Source organism: Desmodus rotundus, chromosome 12 (assembly GCF_022682495.2).
Source record: "Desmodus rotundus isolate HL8 chromosome 12, HLdesRot8A.1, whole genome shotgun sequence".
In the NCBI taxonomy this organism is placed as follows: Eukaryota; Metazoa; Chordata; class Mammalia; order Chiroptera; family Phyllostomidae; genus Desmodus; species Desmodus rotundus.
In genome coordinates this window covers 35,329,289-35,349,233 of record NC_071398.1, presented here as the reverse complement: position 1 = coordinate 35,349,233, position 19,945 = coordinate 35,329,289, and the positions used below count along the sequence as shown (strand labels likewise).

Genomic DNA, 19,945 nt, shown 5'->3' with positions numbered 1-19,945 from the left:
CAGGGAGGCAGGGTGCCCAAGGCCCGCCCACCACACTGGCCCGGCGCGTCTGCTGCTGCTGTGGCAGGGACACATATGTTTGCATGATTCTCGGCCCTCCCGCTGTTTAGTAACTGATGACCATTTTTTTCCAATTAAACTGAAATTGAAGGATCTTCAGACTTAGACATGCGAGTAAAATAATTAGTGCTTCAAACGTTAATTGTGCTCAGATGTGCCTATGGGGGTCATCCGCAAGCGAGCATGTAGGAAGCTAATCCTCTGTGGAGGAGACCTGCCACCTCCGCCACCTCCCGCCCACCCCAGCAGGCTGGCCTCCCCAGCAGCCCCGGTGTGGACAGCCCCAGGCCAAGACCGTGTGACATCACTGTGACGGCTGGGTGAGACCTGCTGTGACCCTCTCTGCACAGCCGGCCCTCTGGCCCCAGATACCCACAGGCAGTGTGTAATGGTTAGAACCAGGGCATGGAGTCAAACAGGTCTGGCCTAGACAACGCCGCCCCCCCACCCCCGACCCCGCTATGACGCCCACTGGGCCTGCCCTGTGGGCCAGGGCAGCCGTGTCACCTCTGAGACTCACCCCCTCAGGCAAAACACTGAGAGTAAAACCAATCTGGCTGAAGCACTTGAGAGCCTGGAGCATCGCTTTATCCACCCTTGCGTCCTCGGAGCCTACAGGCCCCGGATGGGTCATTCCAGAGTGGCAGACTCATTGTGTTCTCTCCTTGTGGGCAGTTAGGGGCCGGTTCTGTGCTGCCTGCTTGCCCTGGGCAAGGCTCTGCAGCTGCTACCTGAGCCCTGAGAGGAGGGAGCACGGGGGCTGCCTGCACCGGCCAACCTGCTCGCAAACGGGGACACCCCATCCCTGGAGAGGACTGCATTTCCTAGGGCTTTTCCTGCAGTGGCTTTGTGCACACACGCACCTCCGCTCCACGCTCTGCGGAGACAACAAGCCTAAGAGGCTTAGGCTCCCTTATGCCGTGCACCCCAAGGAAGGCCACTTAAGATATTCCGCGTTCCCTGATCTGCCACATAATACGATTCCTTTATCTCTTGTTGTCATGGGAAGTATATACTAACTGATTAATATTAATGTGTCGGCCGATTAATATTAATATCTGAACCGATTCATACTTCACAAGGCAACGACGTTGACGAGCGCCGCAGAGCCCGGGCCGCTGTGGGGTCCTGGCAGCTCCCGGGGAGACGGCAGGGGCCGCCGCTGACCCCCGCCGCGTCCTCCAGCAGTGTCTGTCAGAGCTGGCAGGGCAGTGTGTTTGGACTCTGACTGTGGCAATTAAAATCCTTGCCATCCAAGACAGCATATTTGATCATTTAAACAACATTTCACATTCTCCTAACATATTTTCCCAGTAACATTGTTAAATTGGGTGATAAAGGTTGAAATACATCCCCCTTATTCCTTATCTGCCTGGAATTAGAAAGGTTTCGGTATTACACGTTCTAAAGGTTTCATTATCAAAATTTGCCAGACTTTATAAAACAAACCTTTTTTTTGCCCCTGTTTTAATCAAAGATGGACAGAAGTGTTGCCTTCTGCTGGGGGGGGGGGGGGCGGGTCGCTTTCAGCACCGGTGGGAGGGGAGGCATCATGTTTTGCAGCAGCCGGGATGTACCCTCAGGTCTCAAGGGGGTCAGTGGGGCCCTGGCTTACCTTTGATTTAGAGATGCTGCCACGACTGTCACCTGTGCTGCCTCTTGAGCATCAGGGAAGTCAAAAGAGTCAGAGATGCCCCAGCTTCCTGTCCCTCTTGCCCACAGGGGAGGTCCAGCCACAGGGCGCACCTTTGGCTAAGAGCTAGTCTGGAGCCTGCCTGCGGCTGTGTGGCATCTCAGTCCCTCTGTCTCCGCTCCAGCTACCTACCCATTTGGCCCCAGACCTTGACCGGCCCCTGTCTCAAACCCTTTCCTCTCAGCCTTGAACCATCAACCTACCCTCCACCTACTAGCACCCACCAACTACTATGTATTCACCCACCATCACCCACCCGCCACCTTTTACCACCCTCCATCCCAGACGCGGGCAGTGTGCCATCCACGTGCCCTGCCCCCGTCACCTGTGCCCCACCACATCTGGCGTGGACGATGCCCCTCGTGCAGCACACGCGCCTCTCCCCACCCCGATCCCCCTACCCACACCTCCCAGGGAATGTGCCACGGACAGTGGCCAGGGCCACGTACCTGGTGATGGGTCACTTCCCCCAGTGCCCAGCATCCCTGAGTTACCCTGTGTCATGACCCCTTATGTTGCATGCTAGGCCATCGGGCCCTTAGGTGAACACATCTCTGCCTTGGGACGAGAGCACCTGGGCCGGACTGTGTTCCCCTGGGATGAGGGGACCTTCCCCTAAAATTTGACCCTGGTCCCTCTGTTTGGATGCCAGGGACAGGATTAATTTGACCAATGAGGAGGCCCTGCTCTCACAGACTTCTGGCCAGAACTGAGCTTTACCTGGGCTGGTGGGAGCGGTCTAGGTTGCTCCATGGCAGCTCCCCAAGTGTTCTCCCACCCTGCCTGCCACCTGCCACCTGCACCACCTGTGAGGAGAGCTGGTCCCAGATGTTGGGGGCATGGGTGACAACTTCTCTGACAGAAGACCTCAGCCAAGGACAAGGGTAGGAGCTGGGGAAGCGGGGCTGCCAGTTTCTTCCTGAGCCAAGGCTGGGTCTCACCTAAATCTGTTGTAGAGGCAAACCTTGACCTTGCCTTCACGTGCTCAGAGCTCTTTTCTGTAGGGCAAGGTCTCAGTGGAAAGGGATGACTCTCTGCTGATCACTGAGTGAGAGAGGCCAGCTCAGGGGAGCCTGTCTGCAGCCCAGTTGGTCCTCTTTCTTTCGAGGAGCTCAGCTCTGCAGAGCCATCCTAGCCTGGCCCCACATAAGGCTCTCCCCACCCAGGACAGAGCTGCAGACTGGGAAATGGCCCCAGTGTGCTCCAGAAGCTGTCGGGAGCACACAGGAGGGTGTAACCCTCAGGAGGCGCGTGTGGGCAGGGCTTCTGACTGCAGCTGGCTTGCGTTCTCCGTTCTCCATCGGGGATGCTGCAGGGCAGACAGGAGTAGAATGCTGGAAGAGACATTCTCAGGATGTCCACCACGCACACGCCGCCCCCCAGCACCCAGGAGAGTGCCTTCCTATGGATTTCCAGCTCTTCCAAAACCCCTGCCATCTCCAAGCACAAATGCTCACCAAAGCCTCAGGCATTCAAAGCCTGAGGCCCCTTGTTCAAGTTCCCAGGACCTGACCCAGTATGTGTCCCGTGTCCTCCATGCCCCGCGTGTGCCTGACACAGCAGCCCCTCCCAGCTGCCATCCCCGCCCTACAAACCGAGACATGCTGGTCGCCATTGTAAGCATCCCCAGTGTGATTTATTGCCATCATCACAATATTTTGGTTGGAGCTGTAAACCTCCAGACATAAATCAAGTCATTAGAAGGAATGACGTGTAATCCTGCAGACCATGCCTCAGTGGGCCGAGCAGCTCTCACCCAGCTGTGGATTCATTAATTTTGGAGAAGATGGCCCCACACACACCTCCACGGCAGCTCCTCGTCTCTGCCACACACAGCGTGGAAGGCCAAGGGCACGAGCCGGGCAGCCTCGTGTCTCAGAACAGCACAATCATGACTACAAAGAGGGGCCCAAAACACACGCCTGCTGGTCACTGAGACTGGAGTCGGTTCCACAGGGAGCGCATGTGCCGGGAGGGGCCGCCTCTGCAGGGCCAGGGCTCTCTTGTCCTGAGAGCAGCCGAGAGAGCCCAGAGCCGCGGGACTTCAAAGGCAGCAGGAAAACAGCTCAGAACATCTTCACTCTCCTCTGACAGTGACCCTGCCATCCTTCGAGCAGCCAGTACTCAGGGACTGCATTCTATTTGCAAGGCCACAGGTCTAATTCCCAGGCTTCGCTGCAGATGTGCAGGCCATGGCCGAGCCTGGAGGGGAATTCGGGGACCTCAGACAGGCCTTCCGGGGAACTGCAGCCCCCACCCCTCCAGGCAGACACCAAGACTGCACACAGTTCCCTGCAGCTGGGGCCTCTCCTCGTTCAGGAGACATCCCCATCACGCTGGAGAGGGGACGGGACTGGGGGTCTGCCTCCACGGAGGGGTTGCCTTAGTCTTTGGCAATTCTGAGTCCACATGACAATTGTGAAAATTCTGGATGACATTTCCAGCATTTGGTCCTACTTCTTATTCTTGTGCTCAGTTAATGAGGGTGCCGCTTTGCAGCGTGGGTCAGGGGTGTTGGAAGTCACAGGGCTGGGCTGCGTGGTTTGTATCTGGATACTGTTTTTCCCCACACTTGGCACTGCTTCCAGCTGCGAGCTTCGACCTGCACACCTGCAGGTCTGTGTCTCTGGTTCATATGGCCAAACCCAGCGTGGGGGCTTCTCCCCATCGGCTCCTCCCTCCCCCAGATACCTCCTTCGGACAGCATGCAGGGTGGGGGGCAGACATTCCCTCACCTCACCCCATGGACCCCTGAGTCTATAATCCCTCCAGCCCTGCATGGGGTCATTCTCCAGAATCTGCCCTCCTCCTCCTCTCCCTGCCCTCCCTGAACTCGGGCCCACCATTTCTCATCTACCTCAGGATGTAAGAACCCTACCCTGTTTTCCCCTTCCTTTAGGCCTTACTCTTCTCCAAGCCACCTCCCACTCACCTCCAGAAAGACCTTTGAGCATGCAGCCTGCAGGCCTCTTGCCCCTGCCCCCTTTTCTCAGCCATGAAGAAGGTACCCCAGGACAGGTCAGCATTCATGAGCCATGGGCTGGGTGCACCGTGCCTGGGAGAGGAAGTGAGTCTTGGCCAGATGTAGAGGGAAGGTGGTATCCCCACACCAGCCCCTACAAAGGCCAGGATGAATGTCTGTACTCTGGGCCTTACCCCTCAGGGAAGCTGGGCAAATCCTCAGGCCAGAGGCTTTCTGAGCTGCTGGTGGCCCAGTGCTTGACTGGACCCAACTCCAGGTTCAAGGACTTACCTTCAGAGTGTTAGCTCTCTTTTCAGATGTGTGTTGCAACTGTCCAGACCCACGGCGCAGAACTGGACTAGCTGCCAGGGCTCCAGCCTTGCCTTTTCCTTCTGGGAGTCGTCAGAAGCCCTGTTCTGCTCGGGGGCACACAGGATGATCCCTGAACTGCAATTGCCCTTCTGTGGTCCCTGTGGTGCTTGAGGAGACACTGGGGACAGGAAGGGCCTGGAACTGCAGCTGCCCATCTGTGGTGCTTGAGTAGCGCCAGGGTGCTCTGCTGCCCAGAATTGGGATACAATCAGCGGACAGTGGTGACCACTGGTGCACAGCCATTTGGGGCTGTCTCATGAGGATTAGTGCATCCATCCCTGAGCCCCTAGGTAGCCCTTAACAGGAGCCTGGCTCCCCCAGGTGCCTTGGGTACTCTCCTCAGGAGAGAGGGGTCCTCGCAGCAGATTGGGGGTGCAGGCACTTTGAGGAAGCATCGGCTAGGATGGATTTGCTTTTGTGGCTCTTCAGGGTATCTCAGGCAACAGCTGTGACTGTGCTGACAGCCACAGGCCAGCTCAGTAATTGACGCCACAGCCAGAACGACACATCCTAAAGCCAGCTAGAGCCGGGCTGATCTTTATCTCGTGGCCGGGCCGCCTCAGTAATGAGGCTGCCCCGCTGGTGGCCTCCAGTGGCCTGACTCTGTTCCAAGGAAGAAGTGCTTGTCATGGGGCTGGACCAGTCAGCGCTGCTGGCACTTCTCCTGAAAACCGGCAGCCCTTTGTGGGGCCACCGCTGCCTCCAGCTCCAGTGTGACTCACTCGTTTTTATTTCTCAGTAACCCCCGCCAGGAATTCACCAATGTTTAAGCCAAATTAGACCACTTTGTGCAGAGCTGGCCAGAGAGCGGTCACTAGGTGCCCCAACAGCCAAACAGGAGTCGTTACGTCCGTCCCCTTTGACCGGCCTCAGCTGCTCAGAGCTGACGCCAGGTCTCCCCGTGGGTTCCGGACAAAGGCAGGACTCAGGCCAGGCCTGCTGTAGGGGCTTCAGGTAACTGGCTGCCGCAGTTCTGCATTCTCCCCTCTGAGAAATGCTGGTCCCACACTCTCACTGGGCCCCGGCGGGCCTCAAGCAGTAAGTGGCACGTGTTCCCGGGCACGTGTGTTTGCCCCATCCACCACGTGCCCTCGGGACGCCCATATCCAGGAGGCCCACAGGCATCTCAGACTTAAGGACGATCTGTGCTGCTTCGCAGGAAATGGCCCCCATGTCCACCAGTGTTCAAGTCAGAAACCAGAGTCTCCCTCGTCCTGCTCGCAGGCAGCCCGGGTCCTGCTGATGTAGTCGGGGGCAGGAGCTGGCTCCTACCAGCCCACAGGCCCAACTCCACGTTCACACGAGCAGCTTGGAGCCTGCCCCGATGGGCGCGCACACCACAGAGAGCAGCACACACTCCAAATTAGGCTGCTCCCCATCACCCAGGGTCGTTCTACCTTTAGCAGCACACCACCCTGCTGACTGTTCCTCCTAGGATGAGCTTCATGCCTTCCTCTACTTCCGGCCATCAGGCCCTGGACAGCTGCTGCCTGGACAATGGCAACATTCGCTGACCAGCCGCCCTGCTTCTGTCTTCAGCTCTTCAGCTCAGAAAGGTGCTTAAATTCAAAATAACTTCCAGCTGAAAGTCCTTCCTGCTCCCCTTGGACCTTAGAAGATAGGATCCAGGGCCTTTGCCAGGACCATGAGGCTCTTCACCTGCTGGCCCCCGCCAGCTGCCATGGTCCTGCTATTTCTCGACACCCTCCAGTTTCTGCATGCCTTTGTCCCTGGAGCCCTGCACTCATGGTGCAAGGCCACCAAGTCACGACCTCAGGGAGCCCTCGCCTGCTGCCCTCAGCTTGCTGACATTCCCCCAGCCCACACTGCCTGCCCTGTCCTCCTTTGCTGTCACCACACTGGGAGTTGCCTCCCAGTGCCTCCCTTCTTTGGTAGACTGGAAACTCCATGAGGGCGGAGACCATGGCTGCCTCACGGGTGGCCAAGACACCATCATGTGTGCCTGAGACACACTGCCTGGCACCTACAGGTGCTCAGGAGTGAAGGGGCAGCTGGTGTTAGACAGTATGACTTCTGCCGCCTGATGTCCTTGCTGCCAGTGGACTGGGGGAGGCAGTGATGGGTCCACTAGGGGAACGGTGGCCTTGCTGGTCAGTTCTCTCCCATCTGCAGCAGCCTTCACCAGCTCCCGCGTACGCTTGCAGGCCCACGGGTGCTGAAAGGACACACAAAGGGCATCAAAGGCATGTACTCTGAGGAACCACGCACTGACATGAACACACACTCCCCACCTCGCACGTCCACAGCACATAGCAGGAAGCACGCACATGTGCGGTGCAGAGATGTGGTGTGACACATCCCTTCAGTGTGCACAGTGGAACGCAGGGCAAGACGTCACCAAGCCCCGTTCCATGCAACGTGCTTGGGCCGCACACACACCAGCCACGGTGGCAGTCACCCCAGGCTCTCACAGGACAGCTGCAAAGCGGGAGAAGAGGACTCCTCTCCTGCGGACAGGTGGGCACATGGAGGATGCTCAAGGACACCCCCGCGCCCACCAAGTGACGGGCTGGTGAGTGGGTGGGGAGGGGCAGGACAGCTGCTGGGCGCGAAGAGCGGCTAACTGGCTGGCTGGCTGGTTGACTGACGGGCAGCTCCAGTGCCGCACTCTGACAGCTGCAAGGGGATTCGCAGCCAAGGCTGTGCTGACAGGGAACTACCCGGTCGGATCGTGAATCCTAATCATGGAAGCGAGGGAATGGAACTGCTAAACAAAACAAGTAGCAGCCAGAGCTGTCAGGTGCCTGTCAGCCTGAGACGGGAGGATTCCCGCGCCCCTCCCGAGCAGACGGGTCCTGGAGTCCCTGCACTCTGCAGGAGGAGGGGGGTGTCACGAGCACCCGGAAGTGCAGCTGCCATCCCGTGGGCTCTCTGTGCCCAGCACTGGGCATCGCTTCATCTGCACATTTGCAGACCTACAAGATGGGTATTTTTTGTCCTGTTTTACAGATGAGGCGACTAGATTCAGTGAAGTCAAAGACTTGTCCAAGGTCTGTCTGTCTGTCTGTCTCTCTTCCCTTTCTTTAAAAATATGTTGACACCTTGTTAAAAGTTATGACTCAGAGTGGAGTCTTCAGGCGAAGGGATCGGGGGTCACTGTGTGACCCCACTGTGGGTTTGGTTTTCTTGGAGCAACTGGAAGAAGCCCACCCACGGGGGTTGAGGCGAGAGGAGAGGGCCCTGCAGGGCCACCTGCTGCCCTGCCCAGGAGCTCATCTGGCCTGGCTCTCACCTTTCCCCAGGCCCACAAGGCCGCCTTTGTGCTCCAGGAGCAGCCAGTACCTCTGTCCAGGCCGGCCCACTGCCTGGAGCCCCATTCCCCTGACCCCTGGGGCAGCAGGGTGGGCACAGCTGCGATGGGGGCTGGTCTCTGGGGTGTGGCTGAGGCCCTAGCAAAGAAACTAATGAGGTGGACTTTCCTTTGAACATGAGTGAGAAATTAAAGTCCTTTGGTAAGGCTGCTTCCATTTGAATTCTGCCTTGAGCCCAGGCTGCCCTCTAATTGCTGAGTGTGTTTAAACTTTAGTTTTGCATCTAATCTGCATAAATTAACAATCTGCCCAGGAGAAGGGAGAAACTCCCAATGAGGCAGTCAGAGGCGGATGTTGGGAAGTGCCCCTCCAAAGGGCACAGCCCAAACTGCTAGGAGAAGAGCCAGCGGGGGTGTGGCCACCATGAGGCTGCAGGCCCAGCAGCAGGCTCTGTGTCATAGTTCTGACCACACAGCCGGGGTCAGGTGGACAGACCTTCAGCCGGGGCAGCTCCTGTCTGCATCTAGCCCCTTGGCAGGCAACTGCCACCCAGACATGCAGACCCTTCCCAGGCTGCCAGGCAGATCTAGAGAAGTCACTGCCTGGGGTTGGTGGACTCCAACCAGAACCCTGGGCCTGCCTTCTGCAGGAGAAGCCCAGTGCCCACCCTCACCTCCAGGGCCAGCCCTCAGTCCCAGCAGCGTCAGTTTTTCCACAAGCATTTATTGAGCCCCTGCTGTGTGCCAGGCATTGTGCCAGCCTCTGTCTGCACACAGGAGGGCCGACACTGTCGCTCCCCGAGAATGTGAGAACACAATCTTGCACCACCGACGAGGCAGACCAGCCCCGCAGGGGCGATATGTGCTCACTTCCTCCAAGCTGTGGCCGCCCTGCCTCCAGAGTGCCCCTAAAGCCCCCCGAAGTCACGTTACACCCTGTTACAAGTTGAATTGTGTCCCCCAAAATATATTGAAGTCCCAACCCTGGCACCTGGGAATGTGACTTTACAGGGTCTTTGCGGATGTAATCAAGTTAAGATGAGGTCATTAGGGAAGACAGCCACATGAAGACAGAGGCAGAAATTGGACTTAAATTGCCACAAACCAAGGGACATCTGGGGCTGCCAGAAGCTAGAAGAGGCTTCAGAGAGAGAGACCTCTGGTGCCATCTTGACATCAGACAGCTAGCCTCCAGAGAGAATAAGTTCTTGCTATTGTAAGCTGCCAGATTTGTGGTCGTTTACCACAGCAGCCCTAGGAAGCTAATGCACCTCTGTGATGCTTAATTTTTGTGTTAAGTAGGCCATGGCGCCCAGATGTTTGGTCAAACACCAGTATAGATGTTACTGTGGAGACATTTTTAAAGATGTGATCGACGTTTACATCAGTAGACTTTGAATAAGGAGATTACCTTCTGTAATGGGGCGAGCCTCATGCGATCAGCTGGGAGGAAAGACTGAGGATGCTGAGGAAGGAGGATTCTGCCCCAGACTCAGGCTGCAGCATCAGCGCTTCCCTGGGTCTCCAGCCTTGGCCTGCCCTGCAGCTTTTGGACTTGCCAGCCCCACAATTACATGAACCAATTCCTGAAAATAAATCTCCCCCACTGTTGCATGTATGCACCCTATTGGTTGTTTCTCTGGAAGACCCTGACTAGTAACAGTCTGTCATTCAGGAACCTCCCACACTCCTACGGAGTGGGGCCTGGCAGTTCCCTCAAGGCTGTCTCCCCTGACCCCCGAGGGCAGCACACCACCCTGGCTTTGTTTTCTCCTGCCAGCACCCTGGCATCACACCCTGTGCTCCTCACCACTGTGTGAGTCCCGCACACTGATCAGCTGGCCACTCCATGTTCAGGGCAGGCACCCCATCCATGCAGGAGGCCTTTTGCGTGGCACACACGTCCGGTGCGGGAGTTGCTTCTTTCTAACTGGGATGTGGAAGGCGCAGAGCAGCACAATGGTTTTTGTCCCAACAACTGCTAGGAAGTCTGGGGGGGGGGCCCAAGCTTGGACTCAAGCTTTCACACTTGGGAGAGCCAAGACACAGTGGGCACCTCCCCTTCAAGTGTCTCCCCTGACTCAGGCCAGCCTGGAACCCCTGGACGATTCCTGGCCTGATGAGCAGCCTAAGTGGGCGTGGGGGGGATGACGCAGGTGGATGTGGCCACACAGGTCCAACCATGAGAAGATGTAGGACATGGAAAAGGAGCCAAGGAAAGGCAGCTTGGTTCCGGAAGCTCCGGAGTTCCAAGAACCACGAGTCTGGAAGTCCACGCAGCGCAGGGACTTCAGACTTACACCCACGCTTGGTGGCTTCTCCTGGCCCCTCAGTTCTCTCCCATCTCTGCTCCTCTTTGTGGGTCTGACCGCTTCGGGATGGCTTTACCTTCGCCCAAGCCACAGTGTTCAGAGAGGCAGGACCCTCTCCCCACTGCCTGCCAGGGCCTGGAGCTGGGATTTGAGCAATCAGAATAGAGTCACTTCCCTTAAACATGACCAACCAAGGGCTTGGGAGGCACTTCCAGCCCTTCCTGGGCACATGGGTCCTGTTTCGACCATGTCAGTGTCACTTGTCTACACCAACAGGCTAAAAGGCTGGTGATCCTCAGCCCCCATCTCCAGTGGGTTCTGGGCATCGAGGATTTGGGGCTTTTGAGTCGAACCCAGCAGGCCTCCTTCCTGTGACTCAAATAGGAGTGGGCAAGGGACCCTCCTCTCCAACAGCTCCCATTGCCAGTGAAGCTCTCTCCTTAGGCAGGTAACCAGGAAGCTTTTCACCCGAACACTCAGAAGAAAGCCTTTGAAGAGTTCACAGAGCAGAGCACATCGACAGTCCCAGCAACTCACACCTTGTTTATTCTCACCGATGCTCACTTCTAGTGTGTGGCGTGTATTCCAGCCACTCTGTGGACGTCATCTGTCCGGAAAGGGGAAGCGATTGTTTATTTTTACCAAAGTGCAAGGGGATGGAGAGGAGGGTGCAAGGGGGTTAACAGCTTAAAGACTGTTAACATTATGTTGAAAGGAGGGAACAGCCCTGGCCAGGTGGCTCAGTTAGTTGGAGCATTGTCCCAGACACCAAAAGATTGTAGGTTCAACCCTCGGTCATGGCGCGTGCCTACTTTGTGGGTTCCGTCCCCAGCTGGAGCGCATATGGGAGGCAACCGATCGATGGTTTCTTTCTCACATCAGTGTTTCTTTCCCTCTCTCTATAAAATCAATGAAAAATATCCTTGGGTGAGGATTAAGAGGAAGGAAGGAAGGAAAAGAAAGGAGGGGACTGGTAACTCAGACACTGAAGGTGGCATGCACGTGACTGGCCTCAGGATTCCCAGTCCCCGGGGTGGGGGTGGGTGAGACGGGATGTGTATGGCAGCATTGGTGGCATTGGACAGATGAGTAGGCTGGGGGTCACGGCTTGTGTTGCTCAGAAAGCCCACTATTTTTATCTAGATTGTTTCATTTGGGGGCTTGGGAAGGGGCTGGCTGTGGTTATATTGAGGCCAAGTACTCCCATGAGTCTCTCATGGCACCAATTCTGGTGGCTTCTGGTGACAACACCTTCCTTGTGGGTGCCGCAGAGCCCTTAGCTGCCTTGCCCGGGCTCTCCGAGGAGCTGTCCGTGGTCCTGAAGGGCAGTGCACTGCGGGACGCACAGACCCTAGCCTCAAGACACCCAAGACTCTGGCCTCTCCTTGCTCAGAGCTGGGGTGGTCTTTGCTTCAGCCTTTATGCAAGCAGTGTGTGGAAGAGTAGCATCCTCCATGGAAGAAGTAGGGACACTGGGCCTCTGGCTAGGGGGAGAGCCCATCACATGTCCTTTGTTAAAATTCTGTCTTTGTTCCAAAGTGGCCATGTGGGTCAGGGGCAGTCATTGCCCAACAGGCTGCCATAGGTTAAGGGCTGGGAACATGCAGCTTGTGGCAAATTCAGTCTCCCCATACGACAATTTTTCTTTTTAATGGAGGGACTTGCAGCCAGGTTGGCTTTGTTAAACAAAAATGGCCGAAAGGTCAGGAGACTCTCCCATGGTTGGGCTCTGTCCAGCCAGAACTTTTTCTTCAGCTCATGCCCAGGGCTCTGGGCCTACCAGCCTTCACGCAGGCCAGCCTTGGGAGCTCCTGTCCGGTCGGCACAGATCAAATGGCACTGGCCCCCGGGCCCACCACCCTCCAGGGTGTGGGGCCAGTGCAGGTGGGAGGTCACAACTGTAGGGGCTGTGGCCTCAATAAACACATCATTATCCGACTGCACCCGCTGGCAGGATGCCTTTCGTAAGTGGCTCCTCAGCCCCACTTTTGGCAAAGTCTGGCATGACTCATTTGCTCCAGAAAGTGAATATAAATAAGCGCCGCTGTACCTTGACAAGTTGACAGGATTGACAAGCAGAGTAAATTCCTGTGTCTGAAATTCTGAGGAGGAGAGGTGATTTAGCAGAGCCAGCTGCCGCCACCAGAAGAAAATAATTAAGAAAACCCAGCAGTGTGGAGGAAAACTGAGTGTGTGGCAGGTCCCTTCTGGAGAAGGGACCTGTGATCATTGTCTGCAGAGGAAGCTGCACATGCCAGAAAAAATGAGCTCAAGAAGCTCCTACTGACGGTGGCTGCCATGAAGACGATGGGGGCGGGGGGAGGGGGGAGCTGGAAGGGAGTAGGCTCCTGGCTGAGAAGGGTACCCTGGCAAAAGGCTTCATTCTAAAAGGTTTCTCCTCATGGTCAGGCACACCCTGCACACATCCCATACCCTCAGGGTGTGACCAGTTCGACCCGGAGCTTCCCCTCAGCCTCCATAGAAAAGTCCAGAAGGCCTGTTTCTGAGCCCACCCACCACACACATATATGCACATAACCTTGGGAGTGCTCAGGAAGGTGTGGACACTCTGTCCTCTGCCCACGAAAGGTCACACCCCTGTTTCAAGCCCCAAAGGACCAAAGAATAATGCTGCAGATGTAGAAGGAGGCAGTGTGCCCGAGTTCTGCCTCCATTCCCCCTCTCTTGAGACTTGAGAAAAGCCCAGCAGGCTCAGAGCCTTTATTTAGGCTTTCCAGTCCAGGGTAACCTCAGGTGCCCCCTGGTCAATTGCTGATGAATGAAGGAGGTGTGTGGGCACATCTTCAGACTGACCAGTATGAGGCCAGGGCCACAGCAGTGGCTGAACCTGTACAACTGGACTTCGTGGAGAAATCACTGGAGTTCCTGGGTCAGGGGCAGAGGACCTGGATGTCCCCTCGCCAGCCAGGCTGCAGCCACTGGGCTTCCAGAACACCCTACCCCAGGCAGCCACCAGAACTTGGTCAGGCGCAGTCAGCCCCCGAGCCCCACCGTGTCAGCTGGGAGCTCTAGCTCTCCACTTGCTTAAAGGGTGGCTGGTTCGGATTGTGACTGGCTTTTGGCAAAGCCTCAGAGCAGACAACCAGTCACATGGCACAGGAGCAGGAAGAGCCCCTGATGCCTCCGTGGCCAGGCAGGGATGGGGGAAGGAGGCCCACACCCCTAAATAAGTTCCCAAAAGGAATCCCCTTGTCCTCCCAGGACATTCCCCAAAACAGACCAAACCAGGTGTGAAGCCGAATCATGTCCTCTGCCAAAGGTTTGCCTCCCCTGTGCTTATTATCCAGGGTGAGCCCAGCCCCAGCCCAGGCAAAGGGCCACCCAGGGGGCAGAGGGACATTCTGGAGTGTGGCCAGTGATGCACTGATCTCTCTCCACCTTCCCCCAGTCACCAGTGAGTGTTCCCTGGATGCTCTGCCTGGGCTCTGCTCAGCCCTTAGGAGGAGAGCAGGATGTGGTCAGCTCACCCCCAGAGCTCCAGCACCAGCTGAGAGGCCAAAATCACAAACTGGATGGCTAAGTTAGGGAACTTTGAGGGGGAGTGGGGAGGCCCCAGTTCAAGGGGAACGAGTGTGTCCCAATCCCAGGCCTGGTGTGCGCCAAGGTGTGGGTGCCAGTGTGTTGTTTTTCAACACAGAAAGTCCACACTGACTGCAGCCAGGGCAGGGCCGACAGGGCATCAAGAGTATGGACAACACATCCCAGTGTCCTTTCCCCTGTGATTTAATGACAGTGTGAGGTGGGGAGTGGGCTGTGGGTTCCTGGCTGCTCCACTGGGCAGGTGTGTGGGCACATCAGGAGCTGAGACACCAAGAACAAGCATCAGCGGGCAGGCAGGGGGCCAAGTCTTTCCTACACCACCATTTTCCATGCGGATAGGGGAGGGGGCACCATAGTGAGTCAACTGCACATGCCAGAAAAAATGAACTCCAGAAGGCATACAGCCTCGCTACAGAGCCTACCCCAGGAGCTTTCCCTACGCGGCACCCACAGTCAAGAGGCCGTAAGTAGGTCCCTGGGAACCACATGGTTCTTCCGCCCCTAACACTGTCCTCTCTGTTTTCTTTTCAGGTGTAAAGTTCGACATCAGGCTACAGCAGCCCCACAATGTGAGTTCTAAGAGTCAGATAAATCTCAGCACGGGCAGCCCAGGGGAAGTTGGTGAAGGCAGGGAAGAAAATTTGGAGCTCACATGAAACCCATTCTTGGAAAGAAAAATGTGTCCGGTCCTTCCCACCAGCCTTGGGAAAAAAGACCGAGGCTTCGGACCCGCGAATTTCCCGTTTGGAGTGCGCTAATTGACTCAGTAAATCTGAGCCAGCCTCCCCCAAACCACCAGCTACGCACCCGCCACCCTCCTCGCTCGGCCAGGGTTCCTGGGAGGCCTACGCCATCTAGTGGCCAAAATGACACTTGCACCACAGACGTGGCCGGCGGAGAGGAGGGCGACTGCGAGGGCTGGGCCGGGCCGGACCAGAGAGGTCACATCCTGCAGGGTCAGCCTGTCTCTCTCTCGCCTAGGCAAAATTCGGGTCACAGTGGCGAGGGCCTTGCCTGTGTGACCCTCAGCACCCAGCTGTCCTGTCCACCCCGGTATAACCCTTTCTCTTCTTGCTCCAGGACTTCCCACCAGGCAGTTCCCAGGACGGTGACTTTAAGGCACCCACGGAGAGGGTTATCCGAGACTTGTCCAGCCGGGCACCGAGAGGCCTCAACCTTCTGGTGCCAGACCAACCTCGAGCACACCTGGGGGCCCGTCTGCGACCCCGGCAGCGCCGCCGCCGGCTGCTTATCAAGAAAATGCCAGCTGCGGCGGCCATTGCATCCAACAGCTCGGCCGGCACCTTGGTCCGGACAGGACCCCGGGCCCTGGACGGCCGTTGGGTCCGCCTGCACCAGAGACAGCAGGAACGCAAGCGGGTGCTGTGGGAGGCGTGCGCCAAGTACCGCGCAAGCAGCAGCCGCAGGGCGGTGACGCCCCGCCACGTGTCCCGCATCTTCGTGGAGGACCGCCACCGCGTGCTGTACTGCGAGGTGCCCAAGGCGGGCTGCTCCAACTGGAAGCGGGTGCTCATGGTGCTGGCAGGGCTGGCCGCGTCCGCCGCCGACATCCAGCACAACACCGTCCACTACAGCAGCGCCCTCAAGCGGCTGGACGCCTTCGACCGCCAGGGCATCCTGCACCGCCTCAGCACCTACACCAAGATGCTCTTCGTCCGCGAGCCCTTCGAGAGGCTGGTCTCCGCCTTCCGCGACAAGTTCGAGCACCCCAATAGCTACTATCACCCCGTCTTCGGCAAGGCCATCCTGGCCCGGTACCGGGCCAACGCCTCTCGGGAGGCCCTACAGACGGGCTCTGGTGTGCGCTTCCCCGAGTTCGTCCAGTACCTGCTGGACGTGCACCGGCCGGTGGGCATGGACATCCACTGGGACCACGTCAGCCGGCTCTGCAGTCCCTGTCTCATCGACTACGACTTCGTGGGCAAGTTCGAAAGCATGGAGGATGACGCCAACTTCTTCCTGAGCCTCGTCCACGCTCCACGGAACCTGACCTTCCCGCAGTTCAAGGACCGGCACTCGCAGGAGGCGAGGACTACCGCGCGGATCACCCGCCAGTACTTTGCGCAGCTCTCAGCCCCGCAGCGGCAGCGTGCCTACGACTTCTACTACATGGACTACCTGATGTTCAACTACTCCAAGCCCTTCGCAGACCTGTACTGAGGGCAGGCGGCCGGGCGTGGGCGCCCTGCCCTCCCACTCACCCGTCTCCAGGGTGCGGTTCCTCAGCCAGGAGCCTAGATGTACCCAGAGCGACTGGGTTCTGAGGACGTGAGGCGCTGTGGCTGGTGCGGGCCTTCGGTCGGGGACAGAGGCCCAGGCCTTGGCTGGGGACCCTGACCTGAGTTTCACAGCTACTTCCTTGCTCCTTGGCTAAGGAAGTTTACGGGAGGAGGTGTGTGAGCTGGATACCTCAGAAGTCCCAGCTGCCCACATGCAGCTCAGCCAAGAGTCAGGATGACCAGGGAAGCCCGAGGACGAGGGCCCAGCGGTAAGGGATTTCCTGCAGTCCCTCAGCCATTGCCTTGTACCAAACCAAATGGTTTGTAGCTTTTCTATGACCCAGGAGGAGGTTCCCTTGGAATGAGGTTCCAAATAAAGCACACGGTTTCCAGAGCAGCAGTGTCTATACTCTGTGTTGGTGTGGGAACACCTGGCCCCTTCCTGCTGCTGTCTAGGGCTCCTTCTCCCTCCCCAGAGCAGCCAGAGCCAGGCGCCTGCAGGCCAGGCTGCCCAGACGTCCCGGGCAGGAGTGGCTGCTGTGTGACAGGAGCAGGGGACCCAGTAGCTTCCATTTGGGGCCTCTGAGGCCAGGACTCGGTTAACTGGGTCCTCCTGTCTCAGTACCAGCACCCTCATCCTGCAAAAAGAGAGACCTGTCCCCATGGAGGCCCACTTGGGGTCTCTTCTTCTCATGCACTTTGGGGGGGGCCCTCTGAGGGGGGGCAGAGTAGTGACAAGCTCTTTAGGCAAGCTGCCATTTGGGGTTGCCACTGGGTTCCGTGTCGCAGTGTACGTGGCTCCCAGGGGGTGTGGCACTGTCGGGCAGGGAGTGATGCCATCTCGGGCTTGTTGAACTTCTGGGGTAAGCAGGGCTTTGGACCAAAGCTGTCATCTGCAGATCCACTGACCCTGCCCTCAATCCCTGGCTCCATTCACCTGGCAAAGCCACCTCAAAGTTGTCAGGATTGTCAGCCCCTGGGTGAACCAGCTTTGGGAGAGGGGGAGGACATGCAGAGGAAACTTCTCCAAAAGTCAGTGTGGTTCCAGAAAGGTCTTGGAGAAAATTTTTGTTGGAGCTTTGAGTGTGGGTGTGACTGTGGCTATTTTGGGGTCTTGTTTGTAAGGGAAGTGCTGCCTGACTACTTCTAGGGCTCTGTCTCTGTCTGTCTGTCCTACTTGTGGGTCTCATTTCTCTGGTAGCCTGTGTCTCCCGGGAGTCTGCTGCATGCCCTTCTTGGTCCTCCTGTGGTCTGCCTATGGATCTCTCCCAGGAGAGTGCTCTCCATCTGTCCCCAACTTACTAGGGAAGATGCAATGGACCCTGAGAAGGAGACGCTGTGGTCCCCGAGGTGGGACACACTGCTGGATCCCAGCCAAGCTTATGTTGGCATGAGCAGCTCCATCTCCCTTTTTACCTCCATCATGGACTCTGGAAACTTGTAAATGTGGAGCAAGGAGTTGAAGCTGCCACCTGCCTGTTCGGGCCACATGCATCCAAGAACCCTGAGCACGGTGAAGTCTCCCCTCAGCCAGCTGCAGAGGCCTGGGCCACCTGACAGAGGCACCCAGGGCAGCAGGAGGAGTCTGTGACCAGAGCCTGAGGGGCTGTCGGGTGTGCACAGTGGGGTGGCGGGTGCAAGCAGCCCAGAGGGCCAGGGCCAGGGCAGCTCGAGAGCAAACAGGGAGGGCTGGCAACCAGCTGCCTCTGGCTGCGAGCTCACAGGGTGAGAGGGAGTACACAGTGCAGACAGTGTCTCTGGTCCCAGATGCATTCGGCCGAGCCTGAGGCGGGGTCCGTGGTCATCTGCTCAGCAAGGGGGACGCCTGGAAGCCCAGCTGGGGCAGCCTGCAGCTCGGACAGCCTGCAGCTCGGACACAGTCAGGATTGCCCTGGGACCGTCCTCCCGCAGTGTGAGCGTGGATGTGAGTGTGTGCGAGTGTCAGGGGTCATCTCTCAGAGACAACCAGACCTGGGTTGGGCAGGTGGACATGCACAACACATCCATCAGAGAGAGGGTTTTCCTTCTGGGTGGTGATGGTGGGTGACATAGTCCAGGCAACAACCATGACCACCCACGTGCACCCCAGCATGGCCTCCAGAGGCCCAGTCCTGAGACCTCATGCTGCCTGAGTCCACTGAGGTGGTTTTGGACTCAGCTCCAGTCCCAACCCCAGCCTCAAGCCTTATATGGCCCTAGGGCTTGGGGACAGTGGACCGAACTGCCACCCAGGAAAGTGTGAGTGTGTGTTTTGGGACAGGTGGAGGGGGGTGGGTAAGCATGTGAGTCTGTGTGAAGGTCGGTGTCTGCGTGAGTGGCCTGTCGCTGTGCGTGTGCATCTGCTTGTGTTTCTGTGTAGGTGTCTGGCTGTGGGGGTGAGCATGTGCGTGTCTGTGTGTGTGATGGGGGTGTGAGTGGGTATCTGTGTCTGGGGTGAGGTGGTGTGTACGTGTGTGAGCCTGTAGAATGTGTCAGGGTTGGGGGGACTGTGCACAGTCCCCCTCCTCTCTGCAACCACCTCGTGCTGCCTATCCCGGCCCTGTTTCATCTGCTCCGTACTTTGTGGGTACAGTCTGGCGGGAGGGGCTCTCCAGGTCAGGGACCCCAGAAGGGCCCACAGGATCCTCCCAGAGGTCAAACAGGCCCACCAAGTTGGGGAAATAACCACTGACCCCGAGCAACCTTCTCCGGCTTGGTCCTCCGAATGGGGGCCTTGGGGCGGCCCACAGTGAAGCCCCTGCCAGGCCTGTGAGCTCAGAGAAGCTCAGACCTCCCCAGACTCGAGTCTGCTCTCTGAGTGGTGCAGACAATGGGCCTAGGGTCCTCCTGGAGGCCTGCGAGCCCCAGGAGGCCTGAAGTCCTCCAGGGAGATGACTTTTGAGGCTCAGCCAGGTGGTCAGATATGAGCTTCAGGCACCTCTGGCCCCCACAACACAACCAAGCCCTCCTGCTCCCCACTGTTCCCACTGGCTTGACCTCCCACCCAGAGGCCCAGAACACAGGTGGGCAGGCAGTGGATGGGAGAACAGTCCTTCAGCACCCTCTCCTCTCCCAGTTGCCAATTTCATCCTCCCCATTGCCGCCCCCCCCCCCCTGGTGGGGGTGGGGCACAGGAGCCTCAGGTGAGCCCTGGGTCGGGCAGGGGGACTCTCCTCCCTCTCCTCATCTCCTCTGAGTTCATCCTCTTTGGGGAGCACCCATGGCTCATCAAGGGAATTTCCTCCTGGCGTCTCCTCCCCATCCCATCCACCTGCAGCAGGACCCAGAGCTGGGCAACAGGGAGGCAGGGATCAGGCCTGCACTGGTGTAGACACTGCTTAGCCACCAGGGGATGCTAAGTCCTCGCTCCTGGGCAGCGGCCTGGGTATCCCAGGCTCTGCCACGAGGTGGCAGCAACACCCCGGCTGTATGCAGATCCATGCAGGGCGCAGCTTACCCAGACCCCAGGACACTGCGTCCCCCACCTGCCACAAC

The 19,945-nt window shown here is 57.8% G+C and overlaps 1 protein-coding gene across 1 annotated transcript in view; it reads left to right on the top strand.

Annotated features, from left to right (window-relative positions):
• CHST8 (carbohydrate sulfotransferase 8) overlaps positions 1–16,861 on the top strand; it is a 108,828-nt gene extending 91,967 nt beyond the window's left edge. The window contains exons 3-4 of the mRNA XM_024577686.4: positions 14,763–14,800; positions 15,312–16,861. Coding sequence (XP_024433454.1) covers positions 14,763–14,800; positions 15,312–16,412 — 1,139 coding nt within the window. The 3' untranslated portion in view covers positions 16,413–16,861. The remainder of the gene's footprint in view (positions 1–14,762; positions 14,801–15,311) is intronic.
• Positions 16,862–19,945: the final 3,084 nt, after the last annotated feature.